Source organism: Eublepharis macularius, chromosome 7, assembly GCF_028583425.1.
Source record: "Eublepharis macularius isolate TG4126 chromosome 7, MPM_Emac_v1.0, whole genome shotgun sequence".
Lineage (NCBI taxonomy): Eukaryota > Metazoa > Chordata > Lepidosauria > Squamata > Eublepharidae > Eublepharis > Eublepharis macularius.
The window spans coordinates 6,662,967-6,685,038 of NC_072796.1; the positions used below are offsets into that span (position 1 = coordinate 6,662,967).

The 22,072-nt window shown below is 50.4% G+C and overlaps 1 protein-coding gene across 1 annotated transcript in view; it reads right to left on the reverse strand.

The window, feature by feature from the left end:
- AFAP1 (actin filament associated protein 1) overlaps positions 1–22,072 on the reverse strand; it is a 106,447-nt gene that overhangs the window by 67,377 nt on the left and 16,998 nt on the right. Inside the window, exons 2-3 of the mRNA XM_054985244.1 lie at positions 13,893–14,021; positions 9,614–9,711 (exon numbers count right to left, since the gene is read on the reverse strand). Of these exons, the coding sequence (XP_054841219.1) occupies positions 9,614–9,711; positions 13,893–14,019 (225 nt within the window). The 5' untranslated portion in view covers positions 14,020–14,021. The remainder of the gene's footprint in view (positions 1–9,613; positions 9,712–13,892; positions 14,022–22,072) is intronic.

The window sequence follows — 22,072 nt, forward strand, 5'->3', positions numbered from 1 at the left end:
AAGAATGATATATCAAAATATTGTCAAACACCACAGACTGCTGCACAAGAAATATCAAATGCCACAAAAGATTACATGCTGGAACCGAATATCATTGAGAACAACCAAATGCAGATATAAAATATTGAGAGAACAGTCAAGCATAAGCTGAAGATTGCTGAACATGCCATTTCTTTACATTCTCGTAATGTGTGAATGTGGACCTGGGCCAAATTGTTACATCATACAAAGAAGTGAAGAAAAAATCCCACAGCACATAATACCAATGAAAAGCTTTTACGGGAAACAGAATCTCACAATATAGTTATGAGGTAGAGAATGCTAGCCATTCACAGATCCTGACCAGAGTTAAATCTCAAGAAAATGATAAACTAGCATACATTTATGGTCATTGTAAAGATGAAATTAAGCGGTATGAAGATGGACCCCATATAAGGACAAGGGCATCAAGATTCAGTACCTAGAATTGAATTGTTATTAACTTGTATTGGTAATGTCTTATTTTCAGGATTTGTCTTTCAAAACTGCCTTAATTTTTTTTAAAAAAATGAGTGTGACTTTTATAGTATTTTAACACCACTCCGTGAGATTTAAATGTTATGTACTTCAGACTTTTTGATGGGGCAGGTTACAAACTTTTTAAAATAACTTTTTATTTATTAACTTTTTCATATTTACAGCTCAATCCTAAGAAGGGCACGGAAAGTGAACAGGAACCGAACTAAGGCTTGCGAGGGCGCATCTAGCCCGTACGCCCGCGTAAGTGGCCTTCCGCCCGCGCTGGGACGCGGCGCTGGCCCGCCGGCGGGCCAGCACCGGTGCAAGCCACAGGCGCCCGGGCGGCGGCGCAGAAGTGGCGTAGAGCCCTACGCCGACGCAGGGGGGGGCGGGGAGCAAGGCGGGGTCGGAGTTAGTCCGCTCCCTAAGCTCCTCCAGAAGCGGGAACGCCCACAGCGGCGCAAAAAAGCTACGCCACGGAAAAAGAAGGCGTAGCCCATAGGCGTCCATGGAACGGCGAAAAATCAGCCCCCTCTCTGAGCGCCTCGCCCCGCCCCTATGGCCCGAAGGAGCATAGGATGAGAACTATCCCGGGGACCAATCAGCGTGCGCGCCCGGCATGGACGAGCCCCCCTCTCTGCACCCAATCACCTGCGACCGCGCCCTACAAAACATCCGGCCAGCGCCGCCCAAACCCCCAGGTAAGTGAGCACTCGGCCGGAGGCTCTGCCCGTCTGCTGAGTGGCATTGCCCCTTTGAAAACCGAAACGGGCTGAGGGCATTCACATTGGCAGGCGCAGAATGCACTCCGGGGACTTTGCGAAAAACTGGGGGAACTTCGCATAAAGGGGAAGAGGTGCCTAACTGCCTAACTCTCTTTCTACCGTGATAGAAAGAATGACTCCACAGCTAACTGATGCATGCTAGTTGCTTCTAACTAAGCACAAACAAACTAACCCTTCCGTGGCAGAAGGGAATGACACTTTGCAAATTAACCGCATGCTCTCCCGTTTCCTTGCAGGTGCCCTGACTCTTGCGCTCCCACCTGGTGATGACCGACAGAGCGCTGACAGGTAAGGAGGAGGTGGGGGGGCATTCCGCAGATTAGTGCAAACCGCCCATTCACCTGAACCCACCCGCTCACTTGCCGCTTTGGGTGAGGCCCAGCAGGGGTGGGGGGCAACCATGCCCGCCCCTGGCTGCCTCAGAGGCAGGCGCCTCGAAAACCACATGTGGCCAGGTGTTTGTTGTGACCAGCTCATTCTCTCCCTTAAAGGTAAAGGCTTGCCAAGGCCGAGTGCATCCTCACCAGACCGTCATGCATCAGCTGCTGCCCTCGACCATGTGCAACCCCCCCCCCGGATGGCGGAGTGTGGGGCTTGCCTTGCCAGTGGAACGAGGCAAAGCCCACACGTGTCTTTTTCCCCCACAGGCACGTCCAGGGCATGGCTGCTCCCCCGCGCCCCGCCCTCCCCAAACATCTCTGACGGACGGTTGGCTGCAGCCCAGGAAGCACCGTCGCGCCGCGGCCTGCATCCCAGCCCCGCCCCTCCGAGCGGGAAGGAGGGCTGTGTGGAATGCTCCGGCTCCCTCGCCAGCCTAAACGCAAGCCCGCTCTTTCCAGTGCAATAAAACGAGATGTACAACAACTGTTTTCTGTGTCTGCGAGTCTGACTTCGTCCTCCGCCCCTCCCCCAACACTCCCGTCACATCTCCCCACCTGCACATTGCCACAAATGTATCCGACACACCCCGTCTTGCCTCCCCGCCCCCTCCCTCCCTCCCTCCTCCTCCCCCCCTCCTCCTCTGTATTTGACCAGTGTCTGTACCACCCATCTGCCGAAGAGAACTTGATTCTCAGAAGCCTATGCCACAATAAAATTGGATAGTTTTAAAGGTGCTATGGGACCCTTTTTGAATTCGCTACCACAGGCTAACACGGCTAACCCCCCTGCATCTATGGCCAGGTAGAGGGTTGGGGCGGGGCATGTGAGCGGGGAGGGGGATCAATCCCCGCTGGGGAGAATAGCTGGCACCCGATAAGCAAGGGAGAGGGTGGTGCGAGCTGCCGCTGCAAGGGAGCGGGAGATGGCAGGGGAAACGGTCCACTCGCGGGAACCCTAGCCCCCACCAATGGAGAATCCAGGGTGGTGGCAGGCGGATGCCATATCCCGGGCAGGAGGTCTCGCGCGCCTGGGGAGGGTCGCCCCCATCGCAGCCGCAGCCCCAGCAACACAGTCCCATGAGCGGCCGCCTCCCAGAGTGGGTCCAGCCCCTCGGGCGTCTGCAGCAGCCCCATTGGTCATTCCACCCCAGGGCGTCCTGCCTCGCATCCAATCCCGTGGAGCAGTTGCCAGCCTCCCACGCCAACAGGCCATGGTTGTTGGGAGGGGTGGGGTGTGTCCGAGGCTGCGCGTGGCTCCGCCCTGGCTCAGCGCCGTCTCCTGCGTTCAGCAATTGTGGCCACTCGCGTTGCCCTGCCGGGGGGGGGAACCACTCCGAGGCTGCCAGCCCCGCCAATCCTGCAGGGAAGGCCGCTGGCCCCGCCCACAGGGGCAGTGGAAGAGCGCATCAGCTGCGCAAAGTGGCTAAAATGCGGGAGCCCGAGGCCTCCCGGCTGGCTGCCACAGCGTGCCCCTTCCCCGGCCGGGCCATGCAGGCTGGGTGGCCACCCCAGGCCCGGGAGGGCCCCCCGATGGCAGGTTGCATGACTGCCCCAGCTCAGGGCGGCATGCCAGGCAGGGCAGGTGCGTTAGGGCAATATGGAAGACATGCCAGAGCGGCCCCTGGCCAGTCCTTGTGCATCCTAAGCCCCCCCCCTGGAAGGGATGCGCTGTCACCGCGGGCCTGGTCATGCGCTCATGGTGCCAGGGCAGGATATGGCTGGCAGTTCACCAAAGTATCGCAGGCAGACACGGGTCCATGTGTAGATGAGCTTTATTCCCAGTCCCACGGCGCAACGTACAGCCAGGCCCAAGGGTTCACGTCCCGCAAGGATGCACTTGAGCAGCACAGCATCCCCGCAAGGGAAGAGGGCCCTGGGGCCATAGGAAGCCAACCACCACGGCCCCCTCCCCTCCAACCCACAGGTCTGAGACGGGGGGGGGCCTGTGCTGAACCTATCCATGAACTATGCAGCTGCCAGACAGAAGATAGGGAATTGTTACATCTCAGACCCTCCAAGGTCATGCCGGCGGGCGGTGTAGTTCGGTGGGCAGCACAGAAACACTATACCCACAGCGGTCCCGGCTGCATGGAGGGCGACGGGTGGCGGGAGCAGTGGGCGGCCAGGCTCGGGGCCCAGCTCATTGCCAAGGCTGCCGGGAATGACCTCCTGGCAGATGAGGGTGCGATGACTGCGCGGCCAGTTTACCTGGAGGAGCTCTTCCCTGGCCGTGCGGAGGAGGCCCACCTCATACGAGCGTGGCTAGACACGGCGCTGTGCGAGGTGGAGCATGACCTCCTGGAAGAGGAGGTGGCTGCGGGCCCTGCGCGCAGTAAGTCAGGGTCCTCGGCGCCATCCAGGGAGCCTCCTCTGCTGCCACAGAGGGCAGGCCATAAGGGCCCGGAGGCGTCCCAGCCACTTCCGTCGAGGTGCAGGTTGCAGGTGCTTGCAGCAGATGCCGGGCTGCCACCAACGGGTGCCCCCCTCCCTCTCTCCCCCCTCTGCAGGGACCATCAATGACAGGTGGATGGCTGCCATGGACCGGGTTCACGGGGCATTCCAGCAGGCGCGGGCAGCGGCACCATGTGAGTCTTGCCAACAGGAGGGGCACGGGCATGTGGGGTGGGGCGGCCTGCGGCCGCGACAACAACCCCAGAGCCCACAGGGGCCCTGACGCTCCCATCCCCCACCTCTTGCCCCCACAGCGGCGCCCGCCCGGAGCCCCTCGCCAGATGAGGAGGAACTTGGGAGGGGCTTCACCGCCTGGTCTCCACCCCGCTACCCGCCACCCGCTGAAGACCCAGAGGGTGACCCAGTGGAGGGGCCTGGCAGGAAGCGGCCGAAGCTGGAGCCCGTCCCCGCAGACGGCCGGGCAGCTGCCGATATGCCATCCCAGGCACAGGCATCTTGGACCCCAGCCGGGCCCCTGCTCTGTAACGGGGATGCCGTGGCGGGGTCGCTGGCCTCCCCCTGCTCCGACGCGCTACCTAGCCCTCACCCTCCTGGCTGCTGAGGCCGGGGTTCTGGGTTGGCAAGCTGCTCTCTGGGCGCCTGATGCGGCCCTGGAATCGATTGGGAATAAAGCCAAGTTCATTAACCGCTTTTCCCGTGCAGCCCGTCCATGGGGGGCGGTGGCTGCTGGCCGGGGCGGCTTTCCCATGCTCTCTACATGCAGGGGTTGAGGGAGCGGGGACTCGGAGGGGCCGCCTGGGACACCATAGGGGCGTAAAGGGCGAGTGTTTGGCCGGCCGAGCCCCCCATGGCCAGGCATGGCCCTCAGCACGCAGCATGCCACAGGTGCTCCGCGACCCTGTCTCGCACAGCTCGGTCATGCTCCTGGGGCTCTGCAGGGGCGTCAGGAGAAAGGCGACCGGCAGGCGGCAGCCAGGGGTCCTCGCCTGGGCCCTCTGTGGCTGGCAAGGGGAGCTGCTGGCGCACGGCAATATTGTGCAGCATGACACAGGCAGCCACGAGCTTGGCGACGGTGAACGGCTGCATGGCCAGGCGGCCGCCCGTGTGATGGAGGCATCTGAAGCGCATTTTCAGCTGACCGAAAGCACGTTCGATCACCATCCTCGTGCGCCGGTGGGCCTGGTTGTAGTTGGCTCTGTCGGCGGGCTCATCCGCAGGGTATGGCGTCAGGAGGTAAGGCAGCAATGGATAGCCACGGTCACCTGCAAGGGGAGGCGGAGTTAGGATCTCCCTTCCCATCCCCGTCCCCTCACAGCTCCCCCACCAACTCCTGACCTAGGAGCCAGCCTCTCCCCTCAGGCCATGATGACAGGAGCCTGTTCAGGCCGGAGGTGGTGAAGATCTGTGCGTCGTGGACGCTTCCCGGGAACTTGGCAACGAGGTCCGTGAAGATCCCCTGGTGGTCACAGGCTGCCTGGACGTTGATACTGTAGAACTGGTGCCGATTCCTGTAGACCTGCGGCTCCTCTCTGGGAGCGCATATGGCCACATGCGTGCAGTCGACTGCTCCAATCACATTGGGGAAGCCTGCAAAGGAGGAGAAGCCAGCCCGGATGGGTGCCAACTCTGCCTCCGAGGTGGGAAAGTGGATGTGCTCGCGGATCCGACCAACTAGGGCGTCCAGGAAGGCATGCAGGCAGCGGCTGGCGGATGACTGGGAGACCTCCAAGGCCTCAGCCATGACTCCCTGGAAGGAGCCGGTCGCAAGGTAGCGGAGGGACAGCAGGACCCTCTGGAGGACGGGGATGCCCCGGGGAGCCGCAGCTTGCCCCTGAAGGGCGGGCGCGAGCTCCTCGCACAGAGCCTGTATGGCTGCCCTGTCCAGGCGGAAGCGGTCCAGGCAAGTCATGTCGCCCAGGAGCAGGGATGGCACCCTGGCCTGGAACCGGCGGCGGCGTCTGAGGCGGCGCCGCCTGAGGGCCGCTCGGACAAACACGGCTGGCAGGAGGTGGCTGGTCCGGATGGCTGGGAGCCGCGGCGGCAGTGGCGGGCACCAGGCGGGGATGATCAAGGTCCTGCCTGGAAGGAACGCAGGTTGAGTTTCAGCACCCTGAACCCCCCCCCCACGCACAGCAGCAGGCCTACCGGTCTCAGCGGCCCGTTGCAAGTGGTGCTCAGGAGCAGGTCCTCTGTCCGCTGCATGGGCCGTCCCAGCCACCCTTCCCGGTCCTGCACCCCCTGTGCCCTCCTCCATCTTGCCGAGGGGATGGGTGAGCACATGACTAGGTGGCTGGTTCCCACCACTTATCTCGGGGACCGGACATTCCAGCGGGCACTACCCCCATGTCTGCTGAGAGCACTAGTGGCGGCGGAAGCCAGCGCCAGGCAAACTGGACAGAGGCCGAGAGAGTGCTGCTTTTTGGGCTCGTGGTGGAGAATTCGGAGGTCGCCCTGAGCACGCACAGGGGCGCCTCGTCCCGGTCTCGACGACGGGCATTCTGGCAGATGGCAGCTGACAGGGTCTCGGCTGTGGGCAACGCGCCCCGCACTGCTCACTCGGCAATGAAGCGCTGGAATGATTCTTTCGGGCCCGCGCGCAAACAAGTGCGCCTCCTCATGTCTCAGGGGGTTCCTTATGAGCGGGCCCTTGACGAGGGGCTCCCAGGCCCAGAGGCGGTCATGCGAGCGGTCATCCCGGAGGCGGTGGTGGGCGGCCTGGGCGTTGAGGTCCTGCCCGGTTAGTATTTGTGGATTCAGGGAGGCGAGGGGGGGGACGTATGGATCGTGGCACATGTGTGACAGGGCCTCTCCCGTGAGTAGGCACGGCCCCTGAGGGTCCAGACCCAAGCCAGGCGGAGGCAGAGGCAGCGGAGTCTGTGCCCCCCCTGGCAGAGAGCGGGGCCCAGGAACAGGCAGCCCTTCCACCGCCACAGCAAGCCCCTGCTGCCAGCGACGAGGAGCCTGAACCGGGCCCGTCGGGGGGCATGGATCCGGAGCACGGTATGTATCTGTGGCCCTGCTGCTGGTGGGGCCAGGGACCGGCTCGGCCACCGGCCTCGGCCACACATCCAAGGCCACTCATGGCGCCGACCGGTCTCAAGACGAGGGGCTGCGGCCGCAGTTGGAATGGGTGTGCTTGGCCCGGCTCGGTGGCCTGTGGCAGCCCATGTTGGGCCGCTGCTCTTCCCTCCCTGGGGCCTCTTCCCACCCATGTCTCGCTCCAGCAGGGACCATGCGCCTGGAGATAGGCGGGGAGGTGATTGCCCAGCTGCGCGAGCTGCCACCCTCCCGGAGGACCTCTGCTGCCGGAGCGGCTCTCCTGCAGTCGCTCGGCTTCCCTGTGTCGGTGGAGGGTGAAGGTGGCCCTGGGACTCCGCCGGTTCAGGACACCTCATCGACAGAGCCGCTCGAGGAGCTGTCCCAGCCTGCAGCACCATCCCCTCCAGCCCCCCCGCCCCCGGGTGCCATGGGCCGTGTGCGGGAAGGACCTGGCTCCGCCTCTGAGGGGGAGGGGCCCATGGAGGGCATCCTTCCAGGCGCACGGGCTCGCGGCCCCCGCCCTGCCCAGCGGCTTCCCCCGACACTAGCCGCAATGTGGGCGGCGATCGAGAGGGAGCGGCTAGAGGTGCACGCTGCATGGGAGGAGGCGAACAACCGCGGCCGGGAGTTCATGGCTGCGGTACTGGAAGTGGGGGAAGGGGTCCGTGCCTCTCAAGTCCGTGCCGAAGCCCTGCTCGGGCGGCTCGTCGCCATCCTCGACCCTCCGGCCCCACCCGCTGCAGCAGCTCCACCCGCCCCAGAGGCACCCCTCCCTCGGGCCCAGTTGCGTGCGAGAGGCCGGGCCCGTGGACGGCCAAGGGGGTCCGGCCGCCGGCCTCGCCGGTGACCGCCGCTGCCGCCTTGGGGGTGGGGTGGGGTGTTTTGCTGCACAGACGGCTCTCCTACACGCCTCCCCTTCCTCACGTCTGCTGGGGGAGGTGGGATGATATAATAATAAAGGCTGATTTCTGTGCAATGGGTGTCTGTGTTCTTTGCCTTGGGATGGGGACGAGGGGGCAGGCCCGCTGTGTCTGCCTCTTGGTGGCGGCCTCAGGCCAGCCCTCCCCTTCGGCGCCACTGGGGGGCTGTCCCCTGCTGCCAGAGACTGGCTGCTGCCCTGGATTCCTCATGGCAGGGCGCCTGCCAGTCCCATGCCAACCTCTCTGGACGCGACCGCCAGGGACTTGGTGCTACATTGGGCAAACGGGGGAAAGGCTTCTCAGACTACGCCCACCCCTCTCCTTCCCGACTGCGAGCCCCGCCCGACACACGAGCCGAGGCAGTCTGCCAGCATGGGCGCGGTTTGCCTGCTGCTCTGGGGCCTGGCCGGGATCGCGTGCTGCCCATAGGCTGCGCCTTTCCTGGCCCCTCCCCCTGACGCTTGTCAGGAACAGCGCCCTTTGGCTGCGCCTGGCAGCGGCCGTGGATCAGACCCGCCCACAACACTTTCTGGTTCTCCAAAATTGCATCTCTGCGCCGCTGCGGGCGCCGCTGCGGGCACACTTTGCTGGCACAGGATCCGGCCCGGCGGCGCCGCCACACCACCAGTGCAGCCGCGTCGGCGTTGGGGCCGGCCATAGGATTGCGCTGTTAATCTTAACAATCGACTTTAAAAAAATAAATAAAGGATAAACAAATAGATAACAACAATGTGGTGAAGGAAGGTTTTATTGTAAAGTCCTAAGTATTTTTTTTGGAACAGCAGTGTCTATGGTTGCATAGTTTGATATATAATCAAAGTATGGGAACCATCTTTCCATAAAGCTTGACTGAAATGCTAAGTTTAAGTTGTCTTTTGTTTTTATTTGTTCTGAATTTTTTTATTATTATTTGTTCTGAAATTTTATCCAAGGCTACCATGTCCCATATCTTATGCATCCACTGTGTGACTGCTGGTATTTTATTTAATTTCCACATTTGTGCCAACAAAAGTTTAGCTGCCATTAACATTAGTGCTATCATTTCTTTTCTAAGGGTTGGTAATGATGAGTGGTTACAAAAGATAAGAATTATTACTTCAAGTTTGTGTGGAATTGGGTTACCTACAATGGTTTATATTATTTTTACAATTCTTTTCCAAAACACTTGGATTCTTATACGGGACCACCAGCAGTGCAAAAAGGTGCCTGTCAGTCCATATCCTTTCCATCATCTAGAGTCACTACTTATTTTATAATAATGAAGATTTAATGGAGTGAGATATCATCTAGCAGAAAATTTAAATGCCTGAAGCCTGATGTTTAAGGGTTTAGAAGAGTGCCTATTGGAGGTCCAAACTGATTTCCCTTGGTTTTGATTTATTGTTATTGCGCAGTCTTTTTGCCGCTCCTTTTGTTGTGGTGTTTCCCTTGACCAATGCTCATTGTTTAATTGCTTGTATATTATTGATGTTAATCTTTTCGATTACAAACTTAAATAAACAAAGCGGTAAGAGGATTTCCAACCTTGATGGTAAAGAAAGTGGGAGAACATCTTGGTTAAAAATTAAGTACCACTTACCAGCCATTGCTGTGGGATTTCTGGCAGAGGCATCTGAGGGGGGGCCGGCAACACATTGGCAACCTCTGGTTTCTGTACATTTTCTTTTATTTCAAAATCTAAAGAAAACGAAACCAAATTATTTAACCTTGACAGCGCTCAACAGGAAGTGTGTTCTCCACAGAATCAGCCCACAAGTCATGCAACCTGCGAATGTTTTTTGGAGTTCTGAAAACACAAATATTAAATAAATTATCAGTAACCAGGGCTTTTTTTCAGTTGGAATGCAGTGGAATGGAGTTCCGGAACCTCTTGAAAATGGTCACATGGCTGGTGGCCCCGCCCCCTGATCTCCTGAGTTCCACCACCTTTTTCCCCAGAAAAAATGCCATCTGTAACCAATACAAGGTTTCTGGCGCCCAGAATGTGGGAAGAATGGTGGAGCTCCAGAAAGGCCCGTGCATTTCAGGGTCGAGGCCACAGCATGGGGTGCAGCTCCAGGGGAGCTCTCAATCTTGGCAGGAAGCTTATCAGTGGGCCGGGGGGGGGCACAAATGAAAAAGAAAGGCTGTTTCGGTGTAGAAGATCATGGCCAATGGCTTTCTCATAGATCTTCAGAGGCTTGGAAACACTGAGATATGAGACACAAACCCCAAATACAACTTTTCCTGGTTCAAACTCATTTCCACTCATTAGATTCTAAAACTTAAACCTAAAATAACATCATACCGTGTCAGAGGAAGTCCTAAGTACTTGTGTCTACCCAAGGTGTTCCGGTGGACAGCTCCCTGCAGGGAGAATAGGACCTTCTGAACAGAGAATGCTATTTTTTGTTTGTTTGTTTGTTTTGCCTTTTTACAAATACAAGTAGTCAGTTAGCTTGATGACATAAAATATTTACTATCAGGACCCACAAAACCATACACCTTGAAAAACAAACAAACAAACATGGATTTTCCACAGCAAACCCTTTGGCAACAGAAACTTTGGACTTTCCTATCCACTACAGATGCTTACTGGATACCCCTACTACTATGTCAGTGTTTCATTCTTTGTCAGGTCTTATTTTTCTTCAATTTCAAAAGAGTAAGAGAGCATTTGGCTGCCCTTATACAGGGGCTAGAAGTTATGCTTAAATTACACAGCCAGAGATGAGAAGAGAAAATACAATGAATGCTATATAAATACATCTTAAATATGGTCAGATGTCACAGCACAGATGATATATATACCTTGATAAACTATCTGTAGTAGCAAAATAGAAAAGAGTCCAGTAGCACCTTTAAGACTAACCAACTTTACTGTAGCATAAGCTTTTGAGAATCACAGTTCTCTTCGTCAGATGCACGAAGACAAAGAGAACTGTGATTCTCGAAAGCTTATGCTATAATAAAGTTGGTTAGTCTTAAAGGTGCTACTGGACTCTTTTCTATTTTACTCTTACAAACAGGCTGGGGGACTAAGAGTGCAATCCTAAACAGAGTTACTTCTATCTAAGCCCAATGAAATCAGCTTAGAATGGTGTAATTCAGCTTAGGTTTGCACTGCAAATGAGATCTGCTTTACTCCCCAGAAGAAGGTCAGGGAGATCACTAACTCAATAAGAGAATGTCTCCAAAGAGGTCAGCAACCTCACGTTCATTAGCCTGAAAAAATAATTGGGAAAGGCAAGTTCAGACAGCCAAGGGGCCGTGACAATGGCCCCAAAGAAAGAAAAAGGAATTCCAAACATAGAACAGTAACATAGTCACAGAGACACTCTATCGAACAGAGTCAAGATTATATTTTTTCCAACTGGATTACTATGATTAAAAGGAACAAAAATTACTTTATTTCTCAGAGGGAAGAGAACTGTCTCATATTACAAAGTCTCTTCGTAAGTAATGGTACTAATTTTAACAACCAGTGATTTTCAAACTTCCTTTCCCATTTTGTTTCCAAATTTGGCAATGAACTTGAGGAAAGGATGCAATGAACAAAGGTGGAGAACAATATAGCCTTTAACATTTCTAAGAGAACATCTGAGTCAGATACAAAAAGCATTAAATCATAATTATTACAAATTGAAATGCAGATGAATTAGAACAATTATTCTAATAGATATTGAAAATACTGTCCTTGGAAATTAATGATTGGTACATACCATACATAAAGTCCATGGCCAATTAAACTCTAACAAATTTAGGATTGGCGGGCTAGAGCCCATCCTTTGATGATGAGAACTCTGGACTACAAAATCTTTTAAATTTCTCTGTCTCAAGACGCCTTGTGGTTCTTGCTACATTTAGACAAACAAGAGCCCCTCAAAATTCTGGCAGTACATTGTTTCTTAGATGGTACTAAATGTTTACCTGACTTTCACCTGAAGAGACTGCTCGTTTGGTGGGATTCCAGGTCCAGTTCAAAGTGCTGGACCTCCAAAACCCTCAAATGTTAATGGGCCAAGCTACAAGTGATGAATGGCACAGGTTGGACACTTGTCAGCTTCCCTCAAGTTTTGATGGGAAATGTAGGCATCCTGGTCTTGCAGCTTGGCTCTCCAACTGCTGTCCAATGGACTTTTCAACTGTCACTTGTCCAACATTCCGCCAAGCTGCCTACATTTCCCATCAAAACTTGAAGGAAGCTGACAAGTGTCCAACCTGTGTCATTCGTCACAAGTAGTTTGGCCCTCAGTCCTGGGCATCTTAGAAGGGTCACCTCCTTACATATAAACCTACTCGGCTATCATCATTCTCTGTGTACGTGGCCCTCACCTCTAACATATGGAGGACAAGCACAAGAGAAAGTGAGTAGTCAACAGAAGTGCCCTGGTGCTGGAATGCCCTTCCAGGAAAGATCCACAATGCACCATCTTTGTCAGCATTCCATAAAAGTTGAAAACTATCCTGTTCAGCAGAACAAAACAGGGAGTCCACAGCACCTTAGAAACTAACAAAATTTTCCAGCATAAGCTTTCCAGAGTCACAGCGCACCTCATGAAGTAAGCCAACTCACAAAAGCTTATGCTGGAATAAACTCTATTAGGCTACTCTGTCAGAGATAATCAAACTATAGGTATTCACAACTGTTACCTCAGTAATCCTTACTAACAGACCTACAATACTATTCTCATGCTGCAGATGGAAATCTGAGGCCGAATGACTTTCCTAAGCCTATCTAGTGAGTAAGTAGCAGAGATGAGATTGTGCCATGATTTGGGAAATCTCCTAGTTCAGAGCTACAGTAACTTTTCATCGGGGCTGGTTCAAGGTATTTTGTCGCCTTCTCCTGGGCCCACACAGAGCTAAACTACAAGAGACGAATTACACAAGGATGCTAACGTGAAGGGAGTTGCAATGTTAGCCGGGAAGCTGAGTTTTAAAAAACAGATCAGAAGGCTTTGTCAATTTCCCTCTCTACAGAGCCAGCAAAGATGGCTCTTCAGGGCCTTTGTTTATTTCCTCTTCTTGTCCTAGAAGGGGAGGTGAAACTGACAGAGACTTCGGGAGGCAAAGAGGAAATAAACAAACGTTCTGAGGAGCCATCTTTGCTGGCTCTGTAGACAGGGAAAACTGACAATGTCTTCCAACATGTCTTTTAAAACTCTGCTTCCTGGCTAGCATTGCGTCTCCCTTCATGTATGCGTCCTTGTGTAATTCGTCTCTTGAAGTTTAGCTCACAGTCACCGGTCAAGGAGGTGACAGATGTACCTCGCTTGGAGCAGCATGGGCTACAGTGCCCCCTGCTGCCACCCTGCCAGCTTTCCCTTGGGTTCCCTAAGAGAATGTAATGCCCTATATAGCCTGGGCCCAACATACCCCCTACTACCACGTGAACCTACTTGACCACTGTGATCATTCTTAGGGCCCTTCTTCAGGTGCCCTTGCCATCCGAGGCTAACTGGGTGGCATCCTCAGAAATGGCCTTCTTTGGAACCAAAGGAACCAAAATTATGGAATGCCCTCCCATGAGTGATCGTCCATCCCCCTCTATTGTTTTCTTCCATCAGCAGGTGAAAGCTTACCCATTTCATCTGCCCTCACTTGACCTTCACTGTTTAACTGTTGTTTTTATATTACGTATTTTTAAAACTTGTTTTAATTTTTTAATTGTTTTGTTTGTTTGCCACCCTAAGTTGGATGGAAAGGCGGTATTAAAATGTTTTCAATAAATAAAATAATAAATATCATGGCTTGCACAAAGGAGGGAACCTAAGGAAACATCTTTGCAAAGGTTCGTTTTCCTTGTGTATCATGTTTTCCCCTTCATTCCACGCTACATGCAAATAATATCCAAATAATATCCATCTGACACTGACCTTTGGATGACTGTATCCTCAGAAGAATGTTAGTCAAAACTGCCTTTTTCTCCCTGACTGTGGAGGTTAAGTATTCATGATCCAGAAGTTCAAGAAATAGTTGCAATTCAACTATTAACTCCTCCATGTCTGAAACAAAACATAAACCTTTTGAGTTGGTTTACGCTTAAATTAAGTTCAAAAGCATATCTCAAAACAGTCCAGCCAGAATCAGAAAGGGCCATTTTCACTTATTGAAACTGTACTTAGCATCTGTCAAGCCTGTTGTCTTTTACAGCAGCTTTGGACCACTGCTTCCCCCTTGAGCAGGGATACTACTCAGATTGACGGAAATGCGCTTGGGACAGAAGAGAGCTGGGATGGCTGGCTGATAATCTCAGAATGAAATCTAAGTGCTCAGTGCACTTCTACAAGCCCTACCCAGTTTTAACTGAGGTATGGCAAAATGGTTTGCCCACACTTCCATCCTTATGAAAAAATATTTTAGTAAGGAAAATTCCACATTCCATTGCGGTATCTGTCTTTGTGTTTTGTACCTGCGAGTCTGGTTCCCTGACTGTTATTAACAGTCCTTTATAGTTCCCAATAGTTAAGTGACACAGTCAAATGTATTATCCACCTTTTCCTGTGGCCCCTGTTCATCTGGGGCAGACAATTCCTCGGGGGAGATACAACTTTTAGAATTTTAATAATAATAATAATATTTGATTTATATACCTCCCTTCAAGACACCTACTCAGAGCACTTTACAAAGTGTGTCAATATTATCCTCACGACAATCACCCTGTAAGGTGGGTGGGTCTGAGAGAGCTCTGGAAGAGCTGTGATTGACACAAGGTCACTCAGCTGGCTTCAAACGGACGAGTGGGGAATCAAACTAGGCTCTCCAGATTACAGTCCTGCCGCTCTTAACCACTATGCCAAACTGGCAGGCCATTCTCCCCACGCGCAATGGCTTAACAGTCTACAGAGGAAAGTTGTTTTATCCTGTTCACCCTACCCCACCCTTCCTCAAGGAGATATTGATTTATCTACTTCATTTATACCCTGTATTTCTTCAATGGGGAACCAAAGTGGCTTACATTAGTCTCCTTTCCTCCATTTTATTCCCACAACAACTCTGTGAGGTAGGTAAGGCTGAGTGTGTGTGTGACCAGCCCAAGGCCACCCAAGAAGTTTGGAAGCTGAACTTGGGTCTCCCAGATCCTATTCCGACACTTCCCTCAGGTCCTTAAAAAATTGGTACAACCACTAACAGAAATCAAACCAAACATTACAGAATCGACACGTGTCCATCAGGCACAAGGGTCTCGCTGAATGGATGCCTGAGATCCTGGTGTTATGCTGAACTGTTTTCATGTACTAATTTTTTACATTGTGGCATTTATCATTTATCAATGATAAAGTTGCATGCTTGGCAGGGAGTGGAGGATTAAAGTTTAAGAACTCCTCGACAGCAACACTTCTAGAATCTAAAAAAAAATCTAATTAAAGGGAGTTTTCTTTACTTGTTTAGATGTCATCAGCCAAAACAAAAAACTGTGTGTGTACAGTTGTATGTAAGAGCACGAATACTTGAACAAGTATTAAAGACAGGCATAAACTTGAGTTTTGTTTTTTTTTTTAAGGCAAATTTCTGGACTTTAACTAACCATCAATTGATATTAGCCATATTCATTAAAAGAAACCTTCAATTTTAGGAGCGGTATTTGAGTACCAGCAGCTAGAGTCTGTCTTTCAAACCCTGTTTTTGAGCATCTAGAAGACTTTGGCTGGCAACTGCTATAATCACAATTCAAGTAGACGGACTTTTGGTCTGATCCACAGAGCCAATTTTCATGAAAAGAGACTCTTGGAGCAACTGTGTGCCTTACTGGGAAGTTTAAACAAAGCATGGATAAAATGCTTATTCCTCCCCCACATCTTTGTACCTCTTGCAAAATCCCCATTCCCCCATAGCTTCATTAGTATTCCCTTGCCTGAATCAAAGAGCTCAGCTGGGCACAGCCCTGATGACATTCAGAACCAATCGCAAGCCACACAACACAAAAAACAAAACTGTCAAACCCACCCCCCTCCAAAGGAACAGATGCACACTTGAAAATTAACAAGATCGAATCTTTTCATGGGATTGGTTCCCCTGAATTCAACACAAAATGTCATACACTTGTCTCACAAATATTCTGGTGTTCATATATTTCTGGGCGATGAAGTAGAAGTCAGTCAGCCATTCCAGGGTGAGAGAGAGGAGGAGAGAGAGAATTCCCAATGATTTCTCAATTGCCACCAACATTATTCAGGAAGCACGTGACTGAAAATGGCCACGATGGGATTTGGCATGTCTGGGGATGCAGCTGCTGACTGTCTAGGAAACAGCTGTGATACAGAAAAGTCACGAATACAGGCTGTGCTTCAAATATCACATTACAGTATATTTTACATCCATATACTCTGCGTAAAACAGGTGTGTGTGTGTGGGGGTGTCAACATTGCGCTCAAATTAGGTCATAAATAATAAATCTACTACCGCACTAGTTAGACTGGAGAGGCATAACTGCATCGTCCATCTTGACTACATTCTACATTTTCTTGAGAGCAGCCACTGGGGGAGGGGCTTAATACAACAGGGACCGTAGGACCAGGAAGGGGGGGGTTAATCCTTTCCCCTTGTACAGTTTCCCCCCAGTGCTACATGCCCCACTAAGAAAAGATGGGGCTGTCAAGCATTCAGGGGAAATGTATATGACCGTTTTAGAGGCACGGCTTTCTCACATTAGTATGAACATGTATAATGGGAAGATGATCAGTGCCTCTATTGTCTCCCAAAACCTGAATTATCATGAATCCCCATTTATTATTGCTTGAGAGAAGAAAGTCTTTTGGTTTTTTTCACCCATTTGACATTGTTTGCTTGCTTGTTGATAATAAAATGACTTCACTATCAATAAAGATAACCAGGGCTTTTTTTCAGCTGGAACGCGGTGGAACGGAGTTCCGGAACCTCTTGAAAATGGTCACGTGGCTGGTGGCCCCGCCCCCTGATCTCCAGACAGAGGGGAGTTGAGATTGCCCTCCACGCAGCGCGGAGGGCAATCTCAACTCCCCTCTGTCTGGAGATCAGGGGGCGGGGCCACCAGCCATGTGACCGTTTTCTCCAAGGGCAACCCACTGAGTTCCACCTCCTCTTTTCCCACAAAAAAAGCCCTGAAGATAACCATTGGTCTATCCAAATTTAGTACATGCATTAAGACAATTCTACGCCATGTGTACTAGCACCAGCTGAACTCTGACATCTGTTTTAAGGCAGGGTGAAAATCTGCCAATGCACTGCAGTTCAATACCCATTTCCTCAAAGACAGAGGTTAGAATTAAAATCGGTGTGCATTATCTTCTTTTAAAAAGCACTTGCTTGATCTAAGCATAAAGAGGCCAGGAAAACACACTTGAAACACACATGCACTGTAATTAAATATCCCCTGTGAGCAGCAATATATCAAAACAAAAATATATACAGATGTCCATCTGTATTGCTCAAACACCTTCTCCATATGCGTTTTCAAGGTGTGGAAATGAGGAAGAAATACCAAAAAGCAGCATCTGGATCTAAATCTCAAACACTGCTTATTTAGCAAATTTAGGTTTATCGATATTTTAGGCCAGTTATTTAACAAGATACTTCCGTTTTATATTATTTCTCGACAATGTACACATTCATTAGAGAAGCTTAAGTGATTGATGGATTAGACACACTAGCTGGATCTCAAGAACACAGCTAGAAATCAAAAACTTTGTTTTTTGTATATGACAACAGCAGTAAGACTGCTCAAAAATGGAAAATTTTGACATTACCTACCTGAAAAAGATTAGGTTTTCCAGCTTTGAGAACCCCCTCCTCCCTCTCCCATCAGGTGAATGAAGGTGGCAGGAAGCTTTGAAAGTGGCACTTGTGCAAACGGCAAGAAAAGCGCTGCTTTCAAAGCTTTCTGCTGCCTTCTACACAAAGCTTTCCGAAGCGTTATGAAGCATTTTGGAAAGCTTTGCTCTGGTATTTCCGAATCAGCTCAGCAATGCTGATTTGGGAATACTGAATCTAACCAAATCGAACCTGATTCAGGTTAAAATTCGAATAGGAAACCTGAAACACACACCTCTATTACCCACATCAGATGAATGGTTAATGAAGATGATGGAGCTTGCAGAGATGGCCAAACTTGCTTCTTCGATTAGGGAAAAGACTATCTATGTATAGACTTTTTGCATGAAACAGAAAAAAATGAACTGACGATTTGTGCTTTTGAAGATTAAGAGGCAAAAAAAAATTACAGGGAAAGGAGATGTATTTTGCTTACTCTTATTAAGTGAGCAGCATGTAATGCATGTCTGTCTGTCACAGAGAAAATCGGAGGTTATTCCTTTCTATTTCTTTATAATTGTGTGTTTTTTCTTTTCTTTAGTTTTTTTTAAAATCTGTTTAAAAATTCTTAACAAAATACATGAAAGGATATATTCTCAACCAAAAATGGTGACGTGTTGTTAATTCACAGCACATTAAAAGAAGTCTATTTCACTTCAAGCTCCTATCTCATAGTTGATACCCTGCTGACTATTTGCAATTTTCTTTTTTGAAATGTATAAAGCAACTCTAAAACAAACACCCTGTGAGACAACAGCAAAAATTCAACTGGTTTCAAATGACAAAACATAACATTTTTATTAGCTATGATCGTTCAACAGAACACAAACCAAACATACTTCACAATCCAGTCGTGTCAGATGTTATTGCTTCTCAATCCTTGTCTACTCCAAAAGTGGCAGTCCTTCTCAACAAATGAAAAACATCAGATATTGAGAGCATCTTTGGCGTTTATATTCTAAACACAAGGACCGCACCTAATTGAAGAAAGCGGCCTGCATGTGCCAAATGCGGAGGGGTGTAGCTGAGACTACAAATCTCAGCAGAACGTTACATCAGCCATTAAAGTGTGCCAGAAATGATCAAATTGAGCCCCCCTCCCTGTCCACAAAAAATATTCAGAAACGTGCACGCCTTTTCTGTCTCTATTGTTAACAAAGATCTTTTTATACACGTATGTGGGGGATCTTAACGAATTCAATTATTTCAATTATTACAGGCCAGAGCTTTTTTTCTGGGAAAAGAGGTGGTGGAACTCAGTGGGTTGCCCTCGGAGAAAAGGGTCACATGGCCGGTGGCCCCGCCCCCTGATCTCCAGACAGAGGGGAGTTGAGATTGCCCTCGCAGAGGGCAATCTCAACTCCCCTCTGTCTGCAGATCAGGAGGTGGGGCCACCAGCCATGTGACCATTTTCAAGAGGTTCCGGAACTCCGTTCCACCGCGTTCCAGCTGAAAAAAAGCCCTGCTACAGGCTACCCATAATGGACTAGATGGAGAGACCTCCCAGATTTGTGCAGGTCTTTAGGCCTTGCGTGGTGTGAAGACATAGCCTGGCCCAGTTCTCATTAAACCACTCCACAGAAAAGGTGGTGCAAATTAATCTTGTGGAACCACCCATCACAACAGAATAAGAGAAGCATAGTATGACTGTGTTACAAAGATCATTAGTCCTCCAAGATCAAGCACACAACTGTTCAAGTGATGTCAGTTTTTACTTTTATTACATTTCACCCTTTAAAAAAATTATTTAAAAAATATACAATAGGCAAGCATGTTGTGTGTTGTGCGCCATCGAGCTGCTTCTGACTTATAGTGGCCCTATGAATGAACAACCTCCAAAACATCCTATCACTGACAGGTCTTGTCAAACTGGAGGCTGTGACTTCCTTTACTGAGTCCAGCCATCTCATTTTGGGTCTTCCCCTTTTCCTGCTGCCTTCAGCTTTTCCTAGCATCATTTGTATTTATTTACTATAAAATAAACTTTCCCTTTCATAAATGCACCCTCTTCCCTAACCCTCACCTGAGATGAGGGGGAGAGGGGGGGGGAAAGAAAGAAAAACACAAGAAACAAAACAGAGGAAAACAAGGGAGGGGGTGAACATCTAAACAGTTTTTAAAAGGTTTTATATCAAGTTCACAGAGCTCTAAAAATTTGGCCAAAACACCCTTAATATTTCATGCCTGCATCCCGTTACTCTGTGTCCTAACACCACTATGACCTATATTTGATTATAACTTTGATTAATTGCTTTTGCTCTGATTTTAAAGCAGCCAAAGCAGAACGTGCCAATTCTTTGGTCACTAATGGATCCAAATCAGGTTTTAAAAATGCAGCTGTAGCCATAATCATTCTCTGATTAATTCTAATGCCTCAGAAGGGAAGCCACAGCTTTATTCAGAGTGCAGCACAATAACCAATGCAGTAAATCTTCAAACACCAACGCAACCAGGGCTTTTTTTCTGGGAAAAGAGGTGGTGGGACTCAGTGGGTTCCCTCAGAGAAAACGGTCACATGGCTGGTGGCCCCGCCCCCTGATTTCCAGGCAGAGGGGAGTTGAGATGGCTGAGCGGCGCAGGGGGCGATCTCAACTCCCCTCTGTCTGGAGATCAGGGGGCGGGGCCACCAGCCATGTGACTATTTTCAAGAGGTTCCTGAACTCCGTTCCACCACGTTTCAGCCGAAAAAAAGCCCTGAATGCAACAAATACATCACAGGCACTTCTAGCAAGCACAATTACCGAAGGACATATGAAAAAAGCCTGCTGGGTCAGACCAGTGGCCCATCTAGTCCAGCAACCCGTTTCACGCACCAAACAAACAGAGATGCCTGGAGGGCCAAACAAAGTGGGCACAGAGCCGAAGACTTCCTCTGCGGTTGTCTTCCCTTCAGTCACCATGGCTAACCAGCCATGGATGGACCTCTTCTTCATGAAATTTTCTAATCCTCTTTTAAAGCCATCTGTGCTCATTGCCTTCACTACCTCCACCGGAACTGAATTCCATTTCTTTACTCATTGACCAAAGGAAAGATGGTTACGTGCACAGCCATCTTTATTTATATGTATATATTTATATTATTCCCAGGAATGAAACTGGTTATTCAGCACGCCCACACTCCCATGCAGGTGGCGGTGTTCCACCAGCATCCAAATGAACTGCTTGCAAGGTATGTGTCTTTAGAAATGCCCTGCTCCTGTTGGGCCAAAACGCACAGTGGCCCCTCATGGGCTAGAGTTTTCTCTGCTGTCCCGTGGCAGAACACATGCAATGCAGCACCTATATCAGGGGTGGCCAAACTTGCTTAGTGTAAGAGCCATATAGAATAAACGTCAGATGTTTGAGAGCCACAATCCTGAAAGTGACATCACAGGAAGGGGTGGGGTGGGGTTTTGGAGCAGTATGCTGGAAGTGACATCATTGGAAGGGGTGGAGGTCGGGAACAGCCATCACTTGACCTTTGACTTGGAAGGCTTGCTAGGCTTCACCCCCATCCTTGCTAGGCTTCACCCCCATCCTTGCTAGGCTTCACCCCCAAAGTCCCCAGATATTTTCTGAGTCAGACCTGGCAACCCCAACAAAGAAAGAAAGAAGGAAGGGGAGGGAAAGGGAGGGAAAGGAAAGACATGAAAAGAAAGAAGGGAGGGAGGGAAAAACATGGACAGAAAGGAGGAAAGGGAGGGAAATAAACTAAATTAAAATAAAATGTATGGCCATGGTGATACTCAGAGACCTCCAGGAGCCACACAAAATGTCTAGAAGAGCCACATGTGGCTCCCAAGCCACAGATTGGCCACCCCTGGCCTACATGAAGCTGCGGCAACAACCAGCGGTGGGGAGGGTGTGGATCAAGACAATTTCTGGATCTTCCCACCATCTCTTAAAACCAATAGATGCGGATCAGGACCTGCCCTCTCACTCCTGTCCCACATTGTTTTACGGATCAACACTTGGGGTCCTGCACTGTCCTAGCCCTTAAAGGAAAAAAAGACAAGCAAGGACAGATTACTTAACTTCCTTCCTTTAAATGGCTAACAACAGCACCAGGGGCAGGGAAGCAGTCTTGATTAATGAAACTGAGCAGGGCAGAGCAACATTTGAATCCAGGAGCCGCGGAAGAAGTTTTTCCACCCCTCGTATCTGATGAAGGAAGCTTTGATTCTCGCAAGCCCATACCACAGAAATCTAGGTCATCTTTAAGGTGCTATTGGAGCTGGATCTTGCTCTTCAACTGCAGACCAACACGACAACCCTCCTAAAGCTGAGC